The sequence below is a fragment of the Corythoichthys intestinalis genome, chromosome 2, assembly GCF_030265065.1.
Source record: "Corythoichthys intestinalis isolate RoL2023-P3 chromosome 2, ASM3026506v1, whole genome shotgun sequence".
NCBI lineage: Eukaryota > Metazoa > Chordata > Actinopteri > Syngnathiformes > Syngnathidae > Corythoichthys > Corythoichthys intestinalis.
The window spans coordinates 26,100,524-26,118,351 of NC_080396.1; the positions used below are offsets into that span (position 1 = coordinate 26,100,524).

General features: G+C 39.6%; 1 protein-coding gene across 12 annotated transcripts in view; it reads left to right on the top strand.

Annotated features, from left to right (window-relative positions):
* The window catches only part of tns1a (tensin 1a), a 96,860-nt gene that overhangs the window by 67,782 nt on the left and 11,250 nt on the right, over positions 1–17,828 (top strand). For 8 of the 12 annotated variants that reach the window (XM_057818041.1, XM_057818040.1, XM_057818042.1 and 5 more), the window contains 8 exons: positions 5,901–7,571; positions 8,167–8,247; positions 8,396–8,559; positions 8,712–8,757; positions 15,164–15,226; positions 15,377–15,403; positions 15,552–15,633; positions 17,286–17,821. In XM_057818041.1, coding sequence (XP_057674024.1) covers positions 5,901–7,571; positions 8,167–8,247; positions 8,396–8,559; positions 8,712–8,757; positions 15,164–15,226; positions 15,377–15,403; positions 15,552–15,633; positions 17,286–17,821 — 2,670 coding nt within the window. The remainder of the gene's footprint in view (positions 1–5,900; positions 7,572–8,166; positions 8,248–8,395; positions 8,560–8,711; positions 8,758–15,163; positions 15,227–15,376; positions 15,404–15,551; positions 15,634–17,285; positions 17,822–17,828) is intronic. The other 4 variants (XM_057818044.1, XM_057818046.1, XM_057818047.1 and 1 more) reach the window with 4 other exon arrangements.

A 17,828-nucleotide genomic window follows, 5' to 3' on the forward strand; every position in this document is an offset into this window, starting at 1 on the left:
GTGACAGAAAGGGACACAGGCAGGTGCAAGGTAAAGCAGACGCCGCCAGTTTTATGTGTGAAGCAGCTCCAGTCATATTGTTGTGCATCTGAGAGGACTGATTGAGGGAAGAAAAAGCTATAACATGATGTTTCGCTTTTCTTGGTAAGTTATTATTGTTTAAAAAAATAATAATAATACAGAGTTAACAGTCAAATAACTCTTTTACTTGGCACTCTGGAGGAAGCCTACAGTAACCCGTACCTGTACATAACTGACTAAACCAACTAAATATATTGGAACGAGTCAATGGAGAGCATTGAAGTATTTTAAATGTATGCTTGTGTGTCACACGAGAACAAAATGCTGTGAGCTGGACGTGCTGCTGACAGCAAAGTGAGCTGCAACAGCAGGTTCATGTCCCAGCAGCCCTGGAAACCCTGCTGCGACTGTCCTCAACTCTTAATGCCTCATTTCTCCTCTGAATGGCTATTTTGGAGTCAAACTGCTGCTGATCGCATATCGCCAGCATGAAGATAAATTTGAATTAGACGTGAGGTGTAATGTGATGTCTTGCACATGACATCACCCTGACAGTCGTCTTGGTGGTTGACGCCAACACGATCACATAATGTTACTTCTAAAGACTGACTGATGGATGGAGCGGAAGGCGGATATTTCTCAAATAAAATCAGACGCTGTCAGTCACAGGTGCTCGAATCGTGACACATAGTGATGTGTCACGTCATATTTCACTCTGCAAATGTCCACTATTCAAAGAAATATGACGCAAACATACTGAAAGCATACTGTACGTCAGCTTTCAGTCAAACCAAGTCACCTTTGGCTGGCATGCAAGCTGGCTGTCGTCACGATAGCAAAGCTGAATATTAGATCCATTGTGAGATGACATCACTGCATGTCCTCACATTCCTGTCCTGACCTGTCACTGTGTATAATTGTAAGTGTGGATTAAGACGTCATGCTGAAAGAAAATATCTACCTCCATCCTTTGCACTCGGGGGGACTTCATCATCCATCTTTACGTTTACTACAGATGTCTTTGTTTCCCCACTCATCTAGCATCCATATCATAGTGCACTGGCCTTTATCTCATTAATTATTCTGGAAATTTCCCCTTTCGGACACACTGTAATTATTTCTGGCCTCAAACATCACCACTGAAAAACATGAAACATTGAACGAACTTAAAACAACTGAAGTAATCTGTCATCACTGCAGCTTTAAGTCACATAAATACTGTTATACTGCAACTTTAAATTTTTAATTCAATGTAAGTAATTTCTTAAGGAAAGCGAACCAATTATTTAAAGTGGTCCTTAAATAAAAATAAGGTGCCTTTATTGCTGAATGTGAATAAACCAGGTTTTTCCTTCGTGTAAACAATTTTTTAATATGGGGACGTACAAAAGTTTTTACATTTTTACACTTAATAAATTTATTAAAATGATTTAAAAGCAATAATATCAGATGTGAAAGTTAACTTCATTTTTCAGTCCATCCAATGTTCATTCGTTTGTGTGTGGGTGTGTGTTAATACAGTTTCTTGAATGCGAGGCATGAAACCTGCAATGACCTTAGTTGTATGCTACACTTTGCATCACATACACAGAATCTTTCCTTTCTTTCTGTCTTTCTGTTTTTCTGTCTTTCTTTCTGTCTTTCTGTCTTTCTTTCTTTATACTATGGAATCCCAGCTTATTAAACCATCTGGCTTCCGTCAAGTTTCTCGGGTCACCTTTTGCTGGCATGCAGGCTGGCTGTCGTCACGATAGCAAAGCTAAATATTAGACCCATTGTGAGATGACATCACTGCGTGTCCTCACAATCCTGTCATGACCTGTCACTGTGTATAAATATAAGTGTGGATTAAGACGTTGTCATGCTGAAAGAAAATATCTACCTCCATCCTTTGCACTCGGGGGACTTCATCGTCCATCTTTACGTTTATTACAGATGTCTTTGTTTCCCCACGCATCTAGCATCCATGTTATAGTCGACTGGCCTTTTTTATCTCATTAATTATTCTGGAAATTTTGTTTTGAGATGCAAGATCTCAATGGTCGTTTTCGCGTTTGTCGCGTCTCGATGTCACTAATGTTCTCTGAGATTTACCGCATAAGCCACTTTGTCATCTCAATTGTTTTGTACAGCTAAAAGTCCACTTCAATCAAAATGTTTTATTAATTATTATAATATTTATACAACTATAAAGGCAATATAGCGAGAATGCACACTCATTGGCCAAATACTTCTGGATCTGACTGCATGTAGACACTAGTACGGACTCTGCTTCCTAGCAGGGCTATTGACACAGCAGTGGCATGCGGTGCTCAACTGCTTCTATTTATAATAAACCATTAGCCACATTTATGAAAATGGCTTTTTAATGGCTGCCAAGTCAGTGAAGTGCCAATGAGACACCCAAGCTAGCACTCGCTGTTTGCGAGTATGTGCGTAGGCCAGAACTGGCGGGATTCAGTTAAAAGAAAAAAAAAGGTTAAATATATATATATATCAATACACAAGGTGAACTGGCATGTGCATCAACATTTGGTGTACAAAGCACTGTGCCCGAGTGACTCACCTGATTTAATTTGAGGTCTGACGCTGTTATTTCATGGCACCCGGAGAGGGCGGTTTGTTAAAAACTGTGGTCGCCACTGTTAATACCCAACTGGAACTTGGCCACAGTGATGTGACGTGCTCAGACATTAATGTGAGTGATAAGTGCATGTTAGGTGCCTCTCTGCGCCATTTGATATTTTTGTGGTCACAGTTGGATCCAAAGCGTGCGTTCATATTTCACAAGGACTTCTCAGAGCCATAAACATTGCTGCTGTGAACCTTTTACTTTAAGCTACATGACTGACATTGTTCTGTCATCCATCCATTTTATATACTGCTTTATTCTGTTCAGGGTCACAGTGAAGCTGGAGCTGATCCCAGCTGACTTAAAATGAGAGAGCGCATACAGTGTCTTAAATTGATCAACAGTCAATCAATGGATGAGTAAATTGCAAAAGAAAACCATTCATGCTTAAGTTCTGAACTATGGCACTTTGGTGTTTTCATTGAAAGCGCTATGTGCGATAAGTCCTTGACCACCATTGGATTTGTTCAGAACTTATTAAAAATACTAATTCATGATGTGAAACATAGATAAATATATAACATAATATAGACCTTCTTTAAGATGACATGAAAAATTGATTTTGAAAACTGCTGATGCACCGAATGGATGACAAGCCGATATGTAGTGCCGTTTAAGATGTAGGAGGGGGTGGCAGGACAATTGATGAGATCATGACTCGAGGGGGAAATAAATTCCTTTATATGTATCCACCTTTAACCACATTGTCACTGTACTGCAAGAGATTATCTCAGGTTTTTATTTTTTTGGATAGTTTGCATAACCCTGCTGATTATAATTTGAAGTCTACTATTACTGTGAATATTGTCATTTAAAAAGTCAAGTGGTTTTTGCCATAGGCAGACTTTGACTTTTGGGGCAGGGGGGGCACAACATGCTGACGACCCCAAAGCGCAGTGTCAGCAATGAAATTAACTTACAATAATATTTATAATTATAAGTTGACAATGAGCATTTTTTGTTTCCCATCATTCTTGAGGGGAATTCTAAATCAGGCTGCTTAGGCAATACTTTTCGCCAAGATTGTCATCCATTGATTATGGTACGCCCACCGTTGTTGTGCCAATGTAGTTACCCCAGTCAAAAATAGTATCCCCTGGGCGGAGCCATATGGAGATTTGTGTCTTTATTATTCAATCAAAAAAAGTTGCGTCAGTTAAAAAAAAAAGTTGCTTCAATCAAAATATATATTTTCAATAAAAGAAAAAGTCCCTTCAATAAAAAAAAAAAAAATGTGTTCAAATGCAAAAATAAATTTGGAACTCAAAAAAATGCATGTGAAAGCTATTTTTCTTTGATTTTTTTTTTTTTTTTTTTTTGATTGAAGCAACTTTTTTGATTGAAGTAATGTTCATTTGTTTTGGTCCACATTTTGGCTAGGACGTTTTTGTCTTTATTATTCAATCAAAAAATAAGTTGCTTAAAATATATATATATATATATATATATATATATATATATATATATATATATATATATTTTTTTTTTTTTTTTTTTTTTTTTTTTTTAAGAAAAATCACTTCAATCAAAAAACAAAAAATTCAATCATAGTAGACATTTTTGAATGCGAAAAAATATTTGAGATTGAAAATTTTTCTTTGATTGAAGCAATCCTTTTTGTGTTTGGGGCATATTATGGGTAAGACATTGGTGTCTAAATCATTCAATCCCCAAAAAAAGTTTCAATCAAAAAAATATTTTCAATCAAAGAAAAAAATCAGTTGAAAAATCAAATTGCCCTCTGCTGTTTTTTTTTTTTTTGTTTGTTTGTTTTTTTGTTGAAAATTATATGCAAAGCAAATGACTGTCTAAGGTGCTCGTCACATGATCTGTTCGAAAAAAAAATTGACCCATTATAAAATATATTTTTTTTTGTTCATTTCATTCATTTTTGTTGCAGTTTTATTGCTTTACAACTTTTATATACAGATAAAACATAAAATCTGCTTATGATTTTTTTCACAGTATTTTGGAGAAGTTCATAACACCAACATCATCGTCTAGTGAGTTTTTGTTGTCTCACGCTACTATATTTTCTATTAATAATGGTGTATTTTTTCCAATCACTGTTGAGGCTTGCTCTTTCTGGATGGCGAGTGACTTTGTATGACTACTTGAACTTCAGTTAATTTTTCTTTTTTAATTTCCACCATGCAATGTTCTGCTCCAGGAGCAGCATAAAACTTTAAACCATGGACATTCAAATTGACTTTGAGTGAAAGGATCCCCCCTACTCAGACCAATGGCATCAGAAAACTGACAGATGGTAGTTCTGTGGAGCCACTCCCCTTTTGCTGGGAAGAGTCAAGTGGTGGGGCAGCCCAGCCTCACTCGCTTCAAACACAATTTCTGTGATGGGAGGACATAGTGATTGGAACAACAGGAGAAGGCTCAAGCTTTACTTTTGTGGAATTAAATGATTTCATTTTGGTTTTGATTGGAGGATGGAGGGAAATCACCTCAACAGGTAAAGGAGATTTTTATAGCCATTTTTCGAGACATTTAGTATGAGCTTGTGACCCCTTTCTTGCCATTAGAGGGAAGCAAACAAGCAAGACAACAAGTACAAACTGCAATTTTAGCAAGTGTTCTCCCATCCTGTTGACATGACATTTAAATTATTGCAGTTAAAGTGATCTACCATCTGTCCCATGAGGTCACACCAAACATACGTCAGCTGTTGCTGGTGCATTTGTCATGTCTTTCCTTTACTTCGTGTTACCTTTAGATCATCTGTTTGACTGTTTTTAGTCTTATTACCTCAACTATTTGAACTTCCTGCAGTGTATCATTGTACACTATCTTAATTATCAGCTGTTTGTCGAAACTATATGCCACCACCTTGAATTTGCAGGGCCTTTTTGCCAGAAGTTCAACTGGTAATTTCTTGACAGCCAAAGGATTGGTATCTTCAGTTTTTCAGTTCAGCTAAAATGTGATTTCAAAGTTCTGCATGCTAGTGAGGAGCCACCCTGATTCACATCAGACAGAGTAGGTCATCAGTGGCGCATTGGTGGCAGGGCCTTTTGCCCTGTAAACTGTCTATTAATAGTGCATTGAGCCAGTGTTGCTGGTTGCTGGGCTAATAACTCAAGGTTTAAAAAAAGACTTCCAGAGCTTCTTTGTGCTTGTTTGGGATGGTTATTTGGTCCTCTGCAAGTTGGTTTTTGATTCTTTTAAAGCACAGAACTTCACAGAAAGAACTGTACAATAATAATGTTTGATCTGTTTTTTATCTGTCTTTCAGATGTTGTTCACAGTCAAGGTCCACTTGATGGAAGTCTGTATGCACAGGTCCGAAAGAAAGACTCCTTGGAGGGAGTGGTCACCATCAACGGCATCCCTATTCATGGAGACCCCTTGACTGCAACTGAGAACCAACTGCAACACCCAAACCACCCCCTTCAGCCAACAGAACATACCCTACCTGTTACTGGCCATGCTTCTCTTCCTGCAGTCGACCACACGCTGTCTGTGAGCAGTGACTCTGGAAACTCCACCGCTTCTATAAAGACTGATCGTACAGAGGAACACAGTCAGTCTCTGCATGGGGGCTCAAGTCACGGCAACCCTGTAGCAAGCCACCTGACCCTCAGCCCCCAAGAGAAGAGAGAACTTGATCAGCTTCTGAGTGGACTTGAGGCACCTGCTCATCAACGACAAGTCTATTTGTCTACGTCAACCAGTCCGGGAGGGGGTGTCCGGCACCTTGTCCCTGCACAGGTGCATGTCAACGGGGGCCAGCCCCGGCTAAGTGGTGCCCCTTCCGCAGGGGAACGTGAGACAGATATTCTTGATGACGAGCTTCCCAATAGCCAAGAGGGCAACAGTGTGGATAGTTTGGGCACACTTTCATCCTTAGAGGGCCAGGCCACACCAGCTAACCTCTACTATCAGTCCCAAGCCACTGTCAGCAGTCAAAACGACGGCCCCTACCTTGAAAGAGGTCTTCTCAGCGACAACTTAAGTGAAATGCCCGTTCACGGATTGCAAACAGTCACTGCAATGCAGGAACGCAGTCCCTCTGCGTCACCATCAGGGGGATATAACAACTTCCAGAATGGAAGTGGAATGTATCGCTCACAGTCTTTTGGTAACCCGCCTACCAGCAGTCTCGAATCCAACCCTAAACTAATGCCCAGGGCACCTGAGAGGAGTACAAGTAGTCGAGAGGCTGTTCAACGGGGTCTCAATACGTGGCACCAGCACAGCCTCCCAGATGATCCTTTTGGCCCACCCCTTCAATCCACTCACAGCTTGCCACATTTTCCTTCCTCAGCTTCTCAAAGGGACATTGAGCAGTCCATTGAAGCCCTCAACATGCTCATGCTCGACCTGGACCCGATCAACTCCCACATGTCCAAGTCACACAGTGCTCCCCCTGGGGAAAATACCCTCAATTCCTCGCCGGTGCCCTTCTCCCAGACACTCACAAGGCCATCGTACCAAGCCGACTCGGCCATCCGTGGCAAGAGCACTTCCGGGTCATTCAACAGCACCATCAGTCAACCACCACGAGTGACTGGGAGAACTTTTCCCAACCAGAGCCCTCTTTTGGAGTCTCCGGGACACTGTCCTCAAAAAACTAGCTCTAATTTGCAACACCAAAACACCACCCCAACGCACACACCTGAGCCCTATATACACACACGTCAAGCACTGCACCAGTTCTCATCGGACCCCTCTTCAAACGTCCAAACACCGTTGAAACCTGTGAACTCATACATGGTCAGCACAGCTTCCCACTCTCCGGATCGTCAGGGCTCGTCTCCCTACCCAGGGTGCAGTGAGTCCTCCTCTCCACTTCCTTCCCTCACACCTCAACCTAAGGACACTTCCTCTTCCTCTTTGGCCCGAGAGCAGGATGCTGAGGAGGCAGCATTGAACCTAGAGGGCTTGGTGGCTCACCGCATTGCTGGTAAGGCTGTGCTAAACTGCATTGAAACCGCGTAATTAATGTGTTTGACAAGGCTGAGTGCATTAACCGCCTCACTGGAGGCAGGAGTTTAATCTGTAAAGTTTCAACTCAAGCTCTCCATCTGTGCCACTGAACAGCACGTGGTTAGGCATATTATAGCAGTTCCTGTTACACATTCACCAAAGGAATGAGCAGTGCGCATATAATTAGCTCTGCAGCCAAAATGAAAATAAAAGTCAAGCCTCGGAGTACAGGGTAATAATAGCAGGAAGGTATTGAAATCCCAGCCTCCATGAGTTCACATTTAGATACACTTAGCAGCAGCTCACTGCTGCCTCCCAATGGATTAAAATTGGACATACAGCACTGCTTTTGTGTGTGTGTTTTTAACACCCTCCTTCATTAGTTTCATTATATATAGTTTCATATCCTTTTATTTTTGCTTGTTTTTATTCTCTTTTTCCGTTCTGTCAATCGCTGATCGGACAACCCCTTCCCACCATTGCTCCTTGCTCTGCACGTCTTCACACCTTCTTCCTCCTCTACCTTCTTCCTGTCCACTACCCACCACCCTGATCTCCTGCCCCGGCATCAGAGTACAACGCTCGAATCCGGGGTATCAGTGAAAGCATAACACCGCAACAATCTGACCGCCATCGCTCCTATTCCTTCTCTGGTTTGTCCACCGCCACTCACTTTTAGTTGCTTCCTTTTAAATTTCTTACACATCATTTGTGAAACATTCATGGCATTCCTTTCCCATAGTTTTTATCATGAGTAGTTCTCATAGCCGGCATAATATGTTGTGTGTGGTGGGGGTTCAGGTGTACGCTCCAGAGGGATGACCCCGGACGTGAGCAAGGAGATGGGTCGGCGTCGGACCACCAGTGAGGGTCACTACCAGAGCACTCATGACAACAGGCCGGCTGCTTCTTCACCAGATTTCAGCAACAGTCTGCCCAACAACCCCAGCGGAAGACCCAGAGAGGTTTTGTTTTGTTTTTGTTTGTAAAACAAGTTTCCCTGATAGCGCCCAAGAGTTTAGCAGGGAAAAAAAAAAAAAAAACGAATGACTATTGATTATGTAGTAGTGTTGTTGTTGGTTTTACTAATTCTTTTTGCCTGACACTTTTCTGGCAGGGTATCGTTCACACCTACCGGGAAGCATTTGAGGACAATGACATTGGTAGGTTTGCAAGGCTATGGTGAATATTATTCATTCAGATATTGAAAGTTCTCCTATTGCTCAAGAATTGATCTACTTTACCAACCTTGAAATGGAGAATATCAGAAAGCACTCTCTTGACAAGATCTACGAATATGGTGACCGCTGAGTGGTGTAAGCTCACAGAATTCCGGCCTAAACTTCTGATACTTTGACAGCAAGAGAAAATTTCGAAGAATTGGGATTAGAGCTGTCCTGACTAGTCGACATAGTCGACGTCATCGATGACGTAAATCCGTTGACGAGCACAACATCCCGTCGACGGTTAATGAAGGGTTAAAAAAATATATGCGTGGAAAGTTCAGAATGTCGTACGCTCTGTATGCAAGCGGGGAGAGCAGCACAAAGCCAAAAAAGCGCACCAGAGTGTCCAAAACATTGACTTATTTCAAAGAAACAAAGGAGGGTACACTCTTGTGTCCTGTCTCTTCAATGCCAAGCTTGGCTGCACGTCGGCCGTGAATTAACCCCTCAAGCGCCGTCACCCAATTTGTAAGTCCATCTGACTAACTAACGACATATTTTATTGAAGTTGCTAAGCCTGTCGCGATATGCAATGAGTCCATTTATCGCACGGCAAATAAAAATGTGGTAACTTTCACGGCTGCCTTTTATCGCTGCATGCATCGGTGCGTGCGTGCTGATGGCATATGAGACTCCAGTTCCTTTCTCTTATCAACACGCTGTAGAATTAAAGTTCAGACATACAAAATAAGAAAACACATCTATATTAAACACTAACGTTAGCACTGCTTCACTGAGGTGAACGGATGAAAAAGGCAACCTACTTTAGCCTGCTATAAAACATTGGCAGTCGTCTCGTGAAAGCAAACTTGCGGTTAAAAGGTGACACTTCAAACATGAAAAATCGCTGGTTAACAGCATTTGCAAACGAAAAAAATGACATAAAAAAACTATTACTGACACTACATGCAATGACAAAAAGTGCTTTTTTTGCGGAGTGTAAAACTGAAGTTAGCGGTTTAGCGAACGTACTTCCGGTGAACATGTCAAAATAAAAGCATGTCATGTTCGTCATAAAAATAGTAATTTCTGGAGTTAATCCCACATACTTCAGAATTCAGAGGCTACACTAAAAATACCTTTAAAATGACCCCCCCCCCCCCCCTTATGAAAAATCTGATTGGCAATGAATAATTATTATAATAATTATAATACTATTATACATAGTACTATACTATAATAATAATGCTAGGTGTTTTTTTTAGGAATTGTTTTGAATCATGTTGGAAAGGCGAAGTCAGTGTTCTGAATCTGTTTACATTCCATTCTTTTGCACTAGTTAATTCTATCAGCATTTGAACTCATTGTTTATTTGTGATTTATTATTGTTATTTACGTGTTTATTTGTACTTTAATAAATAATTTAAATGTTCCAATATGTTTTTGTGAATTGATAAGTGTCAACAAAAATTAAATTGCTAAATTAGTAAAAAAAAAATAATAATAATTTTTAAAAAATTATTACATTAGTCGACTAATCGTAAAAATTAGTCGTTTGGGACAGCCCTAATTGGGATATCCCTTTAAAAGTGTGAGGACTTATGTAATTATTAGAGATGGGAATCTAGAATTGTTTTCTATATAGAATCTTCTAGAAAATTCTAGAGAATTTCTATAGAGAATCCAAATCTTCAGTCAGGTAAGTTTGCCACTTCTTGCTTTTCTTCGCCTTGAAAAACAACGAGTGCTGTTCTAGAATCGGTTTCTATAGAGAATCGGTTCTGTGCGCTTCAATTCCATGGAAATTCCATGGAAACAACGAGTGCTGCTCTAGAATTGGTTTCTATAGAGAATCGGTTCTGTGCGCATCAATTCCATGGAAATGTTTGGCAGTTAATCTAACAATTCTCTTATTGATTCCAACCAGCACGAACTACATCATGTAGTAGACTACTGTATGTTATTGTTCAAAGAGGGACCATTCATTTAGTATAATCTAGAAAGTCATCGCTGAGTGACTTTGCATTGATTTTCACAGGCTAAGTGATTATTCATGAAACTACTTAAAGAAATGGTGATTTTTCCCAAAGAAAGTCTATTAATGGGTCTATCGTATTACTCGAAGAATACTCTATAAGAAAAACATTACATATATGCATCTAAAATAATTCTAAACAATTTCATTAGCAATCTTAATATCCACCAATCAGTGTTTTTTTCCAGAATAATTTGAATTTGGTGGGTCGTAGGGCCAATCTGACTACTGATTTCACACAAAAGTATATACCTCCGCATCCAATGGCGGTATTCTTGTGTTGCTACGACTAACGGAAGTGGATGTTCCAAATTACTTGCCATAATGCACCTGACGACTATAGCCAATAGGCGTATTTTCGTCCGTAATTCGAGATAAGATGGTCCCATTGGTCCCAAACAACTTTTATTCTACTCAGTATCAAAAGGTCTTTCCATAGAGTACCCCAACTATGTCTGGGAAGTTAACAAATCCAAGTTAACGGAGTACTGTGCTAAAATCCCTCTTATATTGTATGAGATCCAGCTGTCCTTATGTAATTACTAGGGCTGTCAAACAATTAAAATTTTTAATCGAGTTAATCACAGATTTAAAATTAATTAATAGTAATTAATCGCAATTCAAACCATTTCTAAAATATACCATATTTTTATGTAAATTATTGTTGGACTAGAAAGATAACACACAAGACGGATTTATACATTCAACATAATGTACATAAGTACTGTATTTGTTTATTATAACAATAAATCAACAAGATGGCATTAACATTATTAATATTCTGTTAATGCGATCCATGGAGGGAAAGACTTGTAGTTCTTAAAAGATAAATGTTGGTAGAAGTTATAGAAATTTTATATTACCCCTTTTAATGTTTTCGTTTTAAAAAAATTTGCAAAATTTTCAAACAAAAAAATAAACTATTAGCTCGCCATTGTTGATGACAATAATTACACAATGCTCATGGTGCTGAAACCCATAAAATCAGCCGCACCCAAGCGCCAGCAGAGGGCGACAAAACACCAAAAAACAAGTAACAAGTGGACATGACACTGTGCTGTCATTTTAATCTGTTTGAGCGGGGCATGTGCGTTACATGCGTCAAATATTTTAACGTGATTAATTCAAAAATTAATTACCGCCCGTTAACGCGATAATTTTGACAGCCCTAGTAATTACACCACCCTAATTATAAACTTGTTAATATTTGGGACAACCAAAGAGATACTCTGCCCCTGCTGTCTTGACTAGCTGAACACTTTCTTTGTGTGCAGGCTTTCTCAAACCCATCTGAGAGGGTGTTCTCCACTGCTGGAGACACCATAAGTCCAGAAAGATCACGTATACTACCTGAAAAAGCAGACAGGCTTATTTTTCTGCAAAAGAATTGTTAATTTTGCACATTTGCACTACGCACTGTTCTGTTGTATTTGACAGTATTTATCTTTTTTTTATTATTATTTTTGAGAGCTATCAGCTCATATGTCCTTTTAAAAAGAAGGGTTTTTATTTCTATTAGAAAAATGTTTCAATAAAATGTTCCACATTCTGGTCTATTTGCCAGTTACATATTAGCACAGTTAACATCGAGGCTTTCGGCCTCTTTTGACTTTGTTATGAGTTTGTAAGGTTGTGACTTCTGCTTAAACAAACTAGATGCCAATCAAAATGTTTGTTCTTCTTTTTCCCCAAATTAGAATCGATAAGAGAATCAATTAAGAACTGAATCGTTAAGCAATATCGATAATTGAATCGTAAAATTAATTCCCATCCCTAGCAATTATTGTATTGTATTATAATCGTTGCTGTGTGTCGTTGGCTCAAAAATAGAGCGGGATGTGAGGGTGGAAGACCTCAAGATATATTATATGTTGTGTGAATATGCACGTGTGCTGCCTGATACATGTCAATAATGTTGTATCCGCACCCAGTCTCCTTTTAAGCGTTACTGACATACAGTGCCCTCCATAACTATTGGCACCCCTGGTTAAGATGTGTTTTTTAGCTTCTAATATTTCTTTTTTTATTCAAATAATATGGAACCTTAATGGAAAAAAAGAGAAAAATCCAACCTTCAATACAAGTGCAGTTATTCAGTGGGGAAAAAATCCCACATAAAGAAATAATTATTTGACATCAAATAATGTGTGTCACAATTATTAGCACTCCTGGTGTTAATACTTTGTACAACCCCCTTTTGCCAACAAAACAAGGTCTGGGGACTGAGATGGAGCTTGATTTTGTGTCTGGTGAACCATTTCTGTGTAGATTTGGCCATATGATTAGGGTCATTGTCTTGCTGAAAGACCCAGTGACGACCCATTTTCAGCTTTCGGGCAGAGGGCAACAGATTTTGATTTAAAATGTCCTGGTATTTCAAAGCATTCATGATGCCATGCACCCTAACAAGGTTCCCAGGGCCTTTGGAAGCAAAAGAGCCTCACAGCATCACTGACCCACCCCCATACTTCACAGTGGCTATGAGGTGCTTTTCAGCATGTGCATCTTTCGTGGCACGCCAGACCCACTTAGAGTGTTTGTTGCCAAAAAGCTCAATCTTGGTCTCATCTGACCAAAGCACACGGTCCCAGGCTTCAACTGGGACCGTACAAAGTATTAACACCAGGGGTGCTAATAATTGTGACACAAATCATTTGATGTCAAATAATTATTTCTTTATGTGGGATTTTTTTCCCCCACTGAATAAATGCACTTGTATTGAAGGTTGTTTTTTTTTCTCTTTTTTTCCATTGAGGTCCCATAGTATTTGAATTAAAAAATGTATTTGAAGCTAATAAACACATCTTAACCAGGGGTGCCAATAATTATGAGGGCACTGTAACAGTAGCACACGCAAAGCATGGAAACTCATTCGTTTGTTGTAACATGACGAAACGACACAAAACAATGAATAACCACGTCCTAGCGGCCTGAAATTATTACTGTATAGTCTCTTTTTAATGCTGAAATGGCTCATTGTTTAAAATTTTCTCTCGTGGTCTAATTACTGGCAGTTTAGCCCGGAAGTCTGTGAGCTGAGACGAGTAAGCTTTCGCTATGTTCCTGGCAATTTCTATTTTATACCTCTTTATTTATTTGATTCATGTGTTTCTAATTTGTTGAAAACCGACAAAAGCAGCAAAGACTGTGTAACTGTTATTATTTAAGCTATTTAATTAAAAGATGACAAGACATAATTTAAATATCAAGACACAATGACAGGAAATATCATAAAATGGATTTTATCATTTAAAAAGTTAAAAAAAAAAAGTTAAAGGTAAGTAATTGAATTAAGAACTAATAATTTCAATAGCAAACAAAATAAAGTCTCTCCTCACAGTCGTAAGCGTCCCACATTAATTCTTTCCAAATATCAACTTTCCCCAAAAGATCACCAACTAGTGTGTTATTTGTTCCTGGAAAGCCATTGGTATCTGTACCATTTGGCATCCATCCCATGATCTTTAAGGCTCCACACCTGTGCCTTGTTGCCGGACACGAAGGCCTCTCATGACCAACCCAGGCCTCGTATGTCAAGTACTCCCTGTTCACCCAGCGCCAGCCCACTGGGAAGAAACGCAAACCCAGCCAGATGTGTTTAGTATAGAGGTTTTTGTCCAACTCTTTGCGGATCAACAGCATCTCTGTCTGTGATGTCACACTGGCCAAGTCGCTGCGTCTCTCCCTGCAGTGCTCCAAAGCTTCCTCCCAGTTTGCATGCTCTCTCACAACAATGGCATTGAAGCAAAAGAAGGATTTCTTAAAGTGTCGCTGTGCATTGTGAATTGTATAGTTGATCATAATGCCAACGTCTTCCAAATGATGATTATCTGGCTGATGTGTTCCCCAGAGATTTGTGAATGCCTCACCACCCCCTGACCATCTCCATTTTGCAATGTCAGTTTCATTTCTCACTAGTCCGATCCAGAATGTGCTCACGTGGCCACTGATGTCCCGAAGTTTCCAGAGTTCCTCTTCGTTAACAACTGGAGCCAGATCTGTGTAAAACTCACGGCAGTATTTCTGAGCGTCATTCCAGTTCATATTCTCCTTGACGTAGACGTATTTTCCCAAAGTGGCAGACATGCCTTGTAGGAGAAGGAGGCATGCACATGCTACCACCTTTGCAGTCATCTTACCAGTTCTACATCACACACTTTGAATAGCTTTTTAAGAGGCTGTGCAGTTTGAGTTGCCCTTACAGGATTTGCATAGGCTGGGTTTGAGATTATGTAAAAGGATAAATGGATGACCTCACAACAAATAACAAACAGCAGCTGTGTGCAAATGTATGTTTAAAATTCATAAAATGAGAAAAAGCTAGAGTAAAAGCACATGTACCTTTACTCTTTAATTATCTGTCTGCAGCTCGCTCACCGCCAGGTTGGATGCCAGCAGTGGAAATGAAGCCGAATCAAAAGTTTGCATCAGGTAGGTGAAGTTGTCAGGTGCGTTTTCCACTCATCCTACATCCCTGCTGCCCTCTGTTGCTTTAAACAATCAATCCTAACCCCAAGCTAACAAACTTTAATTTGTTGCTTTTTTTGCATTCCCTCTGCTCTTTCTGTCTCTCCTGATCAGACTCTGTTTCTAATCATGGAGAACAAGGTAATGCAGTCTAAATACTGGATGAAAGTTTCTGATTTTCTGTCCTAGCTTTGTTTCTTAAAATCTCTTTTTAATCTATACTACATAAGCATCACATAGCTCCTAACCCAAATGGATTTATTAATGTGTTGATTTTTGTCTTACGCAGAAAATCGTGGGTTTGTGGAATATAGAGCACAACAGTTCAGTGGTCCTCTCACCTCCAGCAGCCCTGTACACAGTCCAGAAGGGTGTGTATCTGTGCACCACTGCCACTTACTGTATGCTTAGATATCCAGAAAAAATAGATGCAAAGGTCAAAGTTTTATCCACAGTTTTATCCAATAGACAGTAAAAGAAGATTAAAAAGGCCTATCAAATCCTTTGCATTTATTGAATTAAGAGTTTCCACCATTAATGTGTGGCTTAAGACATACAGTAAGATACTACTATGCAAACAGAAATAAAAAGTACATTCAGCTTTCAGTTAATTAAGCTTATCAACAATAAACAACAAAAATGATTAGGTATAGATGAATGGGGATGACTTATATCATATATTTCTATTCACTATAATATGTGAAAGTAATTCTTTGAGTCTCTAGAGCAGGGGTCCCCAAACTACGGCCCGCGGGCCGGATGTGGCCAGCCTCCACATCTGGTCCGGCCCCCTGAACAATACCAGAGAGCATTTTGAATTTTTTTTTTTTGTCCAATAGTGTTATTTATTTCCTGGCATCTTTCTGTGAAGAACCCAGAGAGGGTTATTTGGTTATTATCTATTTAATTAATACTGTTATTATTATTTAGGGGTGTCAAACGATTAAAATTTTTAATCGAGTTAATTACGGCTTAAAAATTAATTAATCGTAATTAATCGCAATTAATCGCAATTCAAACCATCTATAAAATATGTAATATATAATATAATATATTTTTCTGTAAATTATTGTTGGAATGTAAAGATAAGACACAAGATGGATATATACATTCAACATACGGTACATAAGTACTGTATTTCTTTATTATAACAATAAATCAACAACAAGATGGCATTACCATTATTAACATTCTGTTAAAGCGATCCATGGATAGAAAGACTTGTAGTTCTTAAAAGACAAGTTATAGAAATTTTATATCAAAACCCCTCTTCATGTTTTCGTTTGAATAAAATTTGTAAAATTTTCAATCAAAAAATAAACTAGTAGCCCGCCATTGTTGATGTCAATAATTGCTTACACAATGCTCATGGGTGCTGAAGCCTATAAAATCAGTTGTACCCAAGCACCAGCAGAGGGCGGCAAAACTCCGAAAAACACAACAAGTACACCTTTCACTGTTCTCTCATTTTAATCTGTTTGAGCGGGGCATTTGTGCGTTAATTGCATCAAATATTTTAACGGGATTAATTTAAAAAACTAATTATCGCTCGTTAACGTGATAATTTTGACAGCCCTAGTATTATTATTATATTATATTATATTATATTATATTATATTATATTATATCATATTATTATTTTTATTTTATTTAGTTTTGTTCCATGAAGAATCCAGAAAGGGTTATTTGATCGTGGCTCTCTGAAAAACAATGCATTTTTACATTTAGGCACTCCTGATATCGTCACAATTTTTCTGTTACAAAATGACCTCGGCCCCTCATCAGAGAAGGGAAAAGTTATGTGGCCCTCGCAGGAAAAAGTTTGGGGACCCCTGCTCTAGAGTCATTTAAATTGATTTTATGGCTTTAAAACTGGACAGACACACAGATTCATGTGAATTATAGTGTGGATGAATTTACTGGCCCCTTGATACAAGACAAATTCCTTCTTAGGGAGACAAAAACTAACCCTTAATGAAGATAAAAAATGACTGTATTTTTCTCAAAATTTCTTTTTCGAAAGGAGGCATGGGTCTTTGGATCACAGCCCAGGACCCATTTACCCGCACACGCACACCTCCCCAGACGGCTCCCAAGTGAACATCATGGGTGTCCACACTGTCCCTGGTAGCCCCAACACCCTCCACCGCACAGTGGCCACCAATACACCCCCAAGCCCTGCCCTCCAAAGGCGCCTGGGTCAATCCAGTCCCTCACCAGTCAGACGCACACCTCCAGCGGGCAGCAGGGACAGCATGCCCTCCAGCCCCTTGATTGGCCGAAATCCCAAAACCAGCGGTGTAAATGTGCCACCTGCCAGTCCCTTGATGGGACGGCAAGTTGTAGCGGGGGGCCACAGTACTCCCGATGAGCTGGGGGCCACATCTCGTCAGGCACAGCCGCCTTCCACACCTGCTTTCCCCGTCTCCCCCCAGCTGCCAGTTAAGAGACACGCGAGTGGTGGGGACGCAGAGCGGCTGGATGGCAAGAACCTGGCAGCTGAGGCTGGAAGCTCAAACTTGACAGGGAATTACCCGGACACCTCCAAGTCCATCTATGGTGAGAC